Consider the following 7036-nt stretch of genomic DNA (forward strand, 5'->3'; position numbering starts at 1 on the left):
CGCCTGCTTCCCGGCACCTCCTGCCCGCCGCCGCTCTCCCAGCACCCGGCCTGGGGTCCGGGGCCGGCGCTGGCACCGCGGGACCTGCGCTGCCTTTCCTGGAAGGCAAACGAACGGCCTGCCGGGCGCTTTGGGGAAAGGCTTGGAGCAGCTCCTGCCCGCCCGGGCCAGGCAGGAATGCGTGCAGCGTGCGGGCAGACTGGAGCCACGCTTCCTCCGCGTGCCTGGAATAGTTGGGATGTTTCAGCGTCTGACCCCAGTGCCGGGCGGAGGGCGCCAGGGGCCAGGCAGCACCGCGAGCGCTGCTCGGGCTCGGCTGCGGCACCCCGGGGGTTTCGGGGCTCTTGGCACCGCTTGCGGGGGGGGGGGGGGGTGTGTGCAGTGGGGGTGAAGGTGCCCCAAAGGGCCTGGAGGGCCTCAGGGGTGCGGAGGGGATGGGATTTTGCTGCGTGCCCTCACCGTGCAGCAGCCTGGGGAGACCCGGCCTCGCCAGAGCCACCGGTGACAAAGTCCCAGCGGTGACAGCTCCTCCTGACCCCTCCCGGAGCGGGGTCCCCGTGTCACTGCCCCGCGGCTGTGGAGCTGCAGCCTTCGCCCCGCTCCCCCACATTATGCTCAAACTCTCCCAAATTCCCTTAAAAAGCAGAGGCGAAATGCTGGAAACCTCAAAGCAAACCATGGCAGCACATGAAAGGCCCCCGGACCCTCCTGCCGCGGGCGCAGGATCCGGCACCGGCCGGGAGCCGCTGGTGGCACCGAGCTGGGAGCAGGGCTAAAAATAGCGCGCCGGGGCTATATTTAGCTCCCCTGCAGCTATAATTATCTGCCCTCGGCGGTGGGGCCAAGGAAGCTGCTGGCACCACGGGGGCAAAGCCCGCTCCTGCCGCAGGGAGAAGGGGGGGGCTCGGGGACAGCCGGCTGCCACCGTGCCATGGGGAGCCCCCGCGTGTCCCCAGTGGGGGGGATCCCGCTCCGTCCCCATCCCTGGTGTGACGCAGGGGGGGCTCCGTGCCGGCAGGGAGCCCGCGACGCAGCGGAACGGCGGCCGTGACGCCACGGGGAGGCTTCCTGCGCCAGCATCCGGCCCCCGCGCTGGGGGCTGCCGGCGCTGCCCTGGCTCCGGGCCTCAGTTTCCCCATCTGCAGGGCTGGTTTGCGGCCGGGGAGGGGGCGAGGAGGCTGGGGGGACGATGCCCCCGCGGCCACATCTTGGAGACGCCGCCGCAGGGATGTCCCTGGAGGTCCCCGATGCGTCACCCTGCGGCGTTCGTGGGGCCGGGGGGCCCCGGCTGTGCAGGGGCGGCCGGGGACAGGGCCTGGGGACGGAGCCAGCCCGGTGCCTGCAGCCAGCGGCCGCCCAGCCCAGACTCATAAATCAGCCCAGCCCAGCCCAGGCCCCCGCGCGCGCCGGGCTCAGACGGAGCAGGGTCAGGCCCAGCCCTGTCTGGCCGCAGCCGCCCTTACCCAGAGCCAGGAAGGGGCCCGGCCCCCCGCCCTTTTTGCACATGCTGTGCCCCCCCCAGCACCAAAACACCCCCGTGGCCAGGGCCCTCTGCATGCACAGTGCATTGCTAAGACCCTTGCAACAACACCCCCCCCCCCCCCCTCAATTTCACCCCACTGTGCATGGGTGTGCAGAGCCCCCGAGCCCCCGCACACCCCTGGTGAGTGTGCCCCCAGCACATGCGCAAGCACACGCGCGCACAAACGCTTCCCCTCCTCTTCCAGGAACCTCTCGCCGGCGTTCCCAGGCCGGGGGACGGATCCAGCCCCATCCTTGGCACCGTCCCCAGCCCCGCCGGGGGGCCCGGGGTCGGCCCTTTCCCGTGGAAACTCCCCGGGGCGCGTGCTGGGATGGAAAGAGCCGCAGCCCCGGGGCTCGTCGCTGCTGGAAAAGTACCGGCCACGCGCTGTCCCTGGGAAATGGGGGGGGGGGACGACCGTGGGGACAGGTCACAGCTCCCCACCACCATAAAGCGGGGGAATGCAGCAGCCCCGGCGCCACCAGGGATGGGGACAGGAGAGGCGTCGTGCCACCCCGCACCGTGCGCGCTGCAGGCGGCTGCAGGCACATCCCCGAGGTGCAGCGGCGTGCAGTCCGTGCACCCACGTGTGCGTGGCACCCATCCTGCACCCCTGGAACCGGCAGCCCCCCACCCACCCCCTGCAGCACTCGGGGGGGGGGGGCCGCAGCAACCCCTTCCCCAATGCTCAGGGACACAGCCAGCACCCGGCTGGATGCGGCCCCCCACTGCCGCGCAATTCCCGAGGGTGGCCGGGGCTGTAATTACCGCCCGGCTTGAGCACTGCTGGCGTCGCGCTGGCCCTGGCCGGCTCCCAGCGCCGCCGGCACACTGGCACCGGGTGCTGGGCCGGTGGGGAAGGTGTGTGGGCCTGACCCCACTGCTGTGGGGACACCGGGGGACACGGTGCTGGGGACACGGCTCGCGCCATCCAAACTGAAGCAGTCCAGGATCCCTGTTCCCAGAGCTGGGGGGGGGGGGGGGGGGGTGGTGGTCCCAGGACCCCCAAACCTCTCCACGCCCCAAGGGAGCTCGGTGTCCCCCACCCGGGTGGCCTGGAGCAATGGGGATGGGGCACGGGTCCAACCATGCACGGCCCCACAGCCCGCCCCCCCCCCCCCCCCCAAACCCAAACCCAAACCCCTCCAAAAGCAGAGGGTGGCAATCGGGGGGGGGGGGGGGGGGGGGGTTGGCTAGGGGAGCCCAGCAGCGTCTCTGTGTTCATGGGGGGGGCTTTTGGGGGTGGGAGCAGCGTGTGTGTGAGCCCGGCTCCAGCACATGTGCGTGTGTGGGGGCGGCTGCACGTGGGCTCCGGGGTGGGCTGCGGCTGGGGCTGGGGCTGCTCCGTGGGTGTCCTGCCCGGCGGGGGGGCACTGGGGGCTGCCTGCTGCTCACAGGGGGCTGCCGTGCAGGGTGTGGGTGCTGGGGGGGGTTGCTGGGGGGCTCTTGCCCCGCCCCCCCCCCCCCCGCCAACACCCCCAGGACCTCAGCTCGGCTCTGCCTGACGCGCTCGGCACAGGGGTGGCCGCAGCGGTGCGGTGACACCGGGGTCACCGGGGCCCCACATGGTGCTGACTCACCGGTGAAATGAGTTTCGGGGAGGCTCAGCCCAGCCTCCGGCCCTTTCGCTGCTGCATTTTCCCCTGGGGTGCACAATTCCCCCCCCTCCCCCCCCCCCCCTTTTGCCAGCAGCACGCATTGAGGTGTCGCTGTCGCGCCGTGCCTCAGTTTCCCTCTGCGGTCACGGTGCCAAGGGGAGGGCTGGGGGCACATCCCCAAGACACGGGGCACCCCGAGCAGGACGGGGCTCCGGGAGGAGCGGTGGCTGCTGTGTCCCCAGTAGGGTGACTGCCGTGTCCCCCCCCCCCCCCCCCACCTTGGCGTTGCCCTCCCAGCTGTGTCCCTGCAGCCCAGCACAGCGGTGCCAGCGCTGGCGCAGCGCCCGGCCCTGGCAGGTCCCCGCAGGGACAGGGTGTCCCCGGCCGCGTGGCTGGGTCAGGGCAGACCCCGTGGGGACATTTGGGGCCAGGCACCGGTGCGGAGCAGCACAGAGCGTGTGTGTGCACGTGGGCGTGAGTGTGCAGCCAGCGTGCGTGTGCAAACACGGGCTGGGCAGCCCCTGGAAGCAGCAGGGCAGGGGGGAGCTCAGGTCACTGCCTCAGTTTCCCCCACGGTGATGGCTCTGCCCCTCCCCACCCCCAGGAACCCACCTGGGGGTGGGGGGAGATCTGAAAGAAGGAGCCAGGACCCCCCCCTCCAAGGGGGGGGCACCACTCAGCAACAAAGAGCCCCAGGTGCTGCTAATGCCTGGGCAGGTTTATAAGGGTGGGGGGGCCACCACCCCCCTCCCACCCCCCCAGTGGGGCTGCAGGAGGAAAGGGCAAGGCCTGAGCTGTTCCTTCCCCCCCCCCCCCCCCCCCGGGCTGGGGGTGCAAGGCAGGGCGCTGAGCCAAGGGGGAGTCCTGGGGGTGGGGGGATTCCCTGGGAATCCTCCTCGCTGTGGGTGCTGTGAGAAAATCCCCTGGGGTGGGTGTGGGGGGATTTCCTGGCCCTGGGGGGCTCCCACGCTGCCATGTGCTATAGGGGACGGGATCACCCATCTGTCCCCACGCTATGGGGAATCTCCAAGCCCCACCACCCTCCTTGCCCCCCCCCCCCGGGGGCTGCGGAGCCCTGCACTGGGGCAGGGGAGCCCGGAGCTGCTGCTCCCTCCCCACCCCAAGACCCGCAAAGCCAGGCAGGGCTCCCCCTGTGCACACCCTGTAGGGGCCAGGAAGGGGGGGAGAAGAGGAACACAGACACCAACATGGGTTTTATTGCAAATAAATTTTTATTTTAAATCAGTACAAGAATAGACTCTGCAATAGATTTGGATCAGGGTCTCCAAGTGGCTTGAAGTGCAAAAACTGACCGTGGTGCTGCACGCCTGTCCCATCGCCAGCGTCACCCCCTGGAAAAAAGTTCGTCTGCGAATCCGTCCCTCCGCAGTCCTCCATCAATCGAGTCAGGGACGCCAAAAAGAAAACAAAAAGCCCTCGTCTCCTCCCGGGGCTCCTCGGCACGGCCCCGCGGCCAAGCACGACTCCTCGGCACGGCTCCGGCGCGCGTCCCGCCGGGCCGCCGGCACCGCTCGTCCTTCCCACGCCCACCGGTGCGGCCGGGCTGCTCCCTTCTCCTCTCCGTTTTTAAAAAGAAAAATGAAGAATCGGCGGGTGTTTGGGTTGGTTTGGTTTAACTGCTTGTTTCTCCTCCGTCTCCCTGCGGTTTTAGGGTTGGTTTTTCCTCCTCCTCCTCCTCTTTCAGGCACCGCGCCGGGCGGCGCGAGGCCGGCTCAGCGCTCCTGCAGGCAGACGTAGGGCACCCACTGGTTCCTGTCGCGGCTCTCGGCGCAGTAACTCGCCACCTCCGCCAGCCCTTGGCTCTTCCAGGCGTCCGTGTGCGGGTTCTGGGTGGGGGGGGGGAGCGAAAGCACGAGGTGAGCATCGCTGGCACACGGCCCCGCAGCCCCTGAGTGACTCAGGGCCACCCGGCGCGGCCGTGCATCAGCGCCACGCATCAGCGCCGTGCCGTGCATCAGCGCCGTGCCGTGCAATCAGCGCCGTGCCGTGCAATCAGCGCCGCACTCACCGTGACTAGGAGGCAGTGCAGGTCGCGGGGCTCAGCGCCCGGCTCGGGGTCGCCCAGGATGGAGGCGAGGCGCTGCATGCCCGACACGCGCAGGATGTGGATGTCGTTGTCGCAGCAGAAGGCTTGGATGAGGGTGAAGTGGATCTGCAGGGCGATGTCGCCTTCGTCCTCCTCGTCCGTGGCCAGCACGCACAGCACCACGCTGTCGGGGTCTCTGCAGGGGGACGCGGCGTTAAGGGGGGGGTCAGGATGGGTGCAGACCTCGCACCCCCCCCCCAGTACCGGAGCACGATGCCGACACCCCGATGCACCCCAGCGTGCTGATACCAACGGGAACACAACCCTTACACCCTCCCCAAAAAAACCCATTGCCCCCCACTTCCCCAAGCCCCCCCAGCCCCGGAGGGCCCCCCCGGCCACTCACACGTTCATCAGCTTGGCGGACTCGTAGACGCCCACGGTGAGCCGGTCCTGCCGCTGCGCCGCCACCAGCACCCGCTCCACCGCCTCGCTCACCGCCTGCATCCTGGGAGGGGGGGACAAGGGGGGGGGTCCGGTGAGCGGCTACGGAGCTGCCGGACCCCCCCCCCCAGCCCCGGGTCGCGCCCCTCCCCCCAGCTTACTTGCTGCTATCGCAAGGCACCAGCTCCTCCAGGGTCATGGTGCAATTGTAATCCAGCGGGCGCAAGAAAAAGCCCGAGAGGGATAATCCAAGAAGCGGCGAGGCTCGTTGGTGTCGCGCTGTCGCGATATCGCTGTCGCTATCGCGGTGTCGCTGTCGCGATATTCCCCCAGCAGCCGACGTCCGCCGCTCGCCGCAGCCGAGCTCGTTCTGAGCCGCGCCGCGCCCGGCGCCTCCTTTTATAGCCTCCCGCGGGCGGGGCGGGGCGGCGCGCGGCGGCCCCCGCGGCGCCCATTGGCTGGGGCGGAGGGCGGGCGGCGCGATGATTGGCGGCCCGAGGGGGCGCCCCACGTGGGGCGCGTTGGGCTGCGGGGAAACCCCCGCCCCGAAACTTGCCCCCCCCCGCCGGGACCGGGAACGGCGCGGGGGGGGGGCGAGCATGGGAGGGGGGGCATGGGGGGGGGGCACCTGGGGGGGGGTACCTGGGGGGGGGTGCACCGGCGGGGGGCTGCACCGGGGGGGGGGCTGGGGGGTCTTTATGCAAAGTGAGGGGGGGGCTGGGGGGGGCGGTTTTTGCAATATGGGGGGGGGGGGACGGTCCGTGCACTGGGGGGGGCACGGGGGGTGGGCTTTGCAAAGGGGGGGGGCACGCTCCGTGCGTTGGGGGGGCACCGGGGGGGGTTGCACTGCGGGGGGCTGCACTGGGGGGGCGGTTTTTTGCAATGGGGGGGGGGGGAAACGACACGGTCCGTGCATTGGGGGGGGGGACGGGACGGGACCGGGGGGGGGCCCTTGCAATGGGGGGGGAGCACGCTCCGTGCTTTGGGGGCTGCACCGGGGGGGGTGGGCGCACTGGAGGGGGGGGGCCTCTTTGCAACGTGGGGGGGGCACGCTCCGTGCGTGGGGGGGGGGGAGTGCGCATCGGGGGGGGGTTGCACTGGGGGGGCCGTTTGTGCAATATGGGGGGGGGCACGCTCCTTGCATGGGGGGTCGCACCGGGGGGGGTCGCACCGCGGGGCCGTTGTTTTTTGCAGCGGGGGGGCCACCACTCCGTGGCGTGGGGGCCGTGCACGGGGGGGCTCCGAGCGCCGCTGCGCCCCCGTGCGGGGGGGGCGGGATGGGGGGGGGGGGGGCTCGGAGCTTGCTCGGGGCCCGCTCGGAGCCTGGGGGCTGGGGGCGGGCGGCGGCTGCCACCTGCCGGGGGGGGGGGGGGGACGGGACCGGACCGGGACCCCCCGGGACCCAGCTCCGTCTGGGCCCGTTCG

The 7036-nt window shown here is 71.0% G+C and overlaps 1 protein-coding gene across 1 annotated transcript; it reads right to left on the reverse strand.

The window, feature by feature from the left end:
* Positions 1 to 4329: 4329 nt before the first annotated feature.
* GADD45B (growth arrest and DNA damage inducible beta) lies at positions 4330 to 5983 on the reverse strand. The gene is made up of 4 exons (XM_035571387.2): positions 5773 to 5983; positions 5574 to 5675; positions 5150 to 5363; positions 4330 to 4967 (listed from the first exon to the last, which is right to left on the reverse strand). The coding sequence occupies exons 1-4, from the start codon at positions 5808 to 5810 to the stop codon at positions 4854 to 4856; spliced, it is 468 nt and encodes a 155-aa protein (XP_035427280.1). The 5' UTR covers positions 5811 to 5983; the 3' UTR covers positions 4330 to 4853.
* Between the last annotated feature and the right edge of the window lie 1053 nt (positions 5984 to 7036).

Source organism: Cygnus atratus, chromosome 26 (assembly GCF_013377495.2).
Source record: "Cygnus atratus isolate AKBS03 ecotype Queensland, Australia chromosome 26, CAtr_DNAZoo_HiC_assembly, whole genome shotgun sequence".
NCBI lineage: Eukaryota > Metazoa > Chordata > Aves > Anseriformes > Anatidae > Cygnus > Cygnus atratus.

What these genes read in the sequence shown, in the direction of transcription:
- GADD45B (XM_035571387.2), bottom strand. Translation starts at nt 5,810, where the DNA reads ATGACCCTGGAGGAGCTGGTGCCTTGCGATAGCAGCAA. An exon ending in GTGCCTTGCGATAGCAGCAA is followed by an intron (nt 5,676 to 5,772) that starts GTAAGCTGGGGG and finishes CCCCCCTCCCAG; the next exon opens with GATGCAGGCGGTGAGCGAGG. An exon ending in TGCACTGCCTCCTAGTCACG is followed by an intron (nt 4,968 to 5,149) that starts GTGAGTGCGGCG and finishes CCCCCCACCCAG; the next exon opens with AACCCGCACACGGACGCCTG.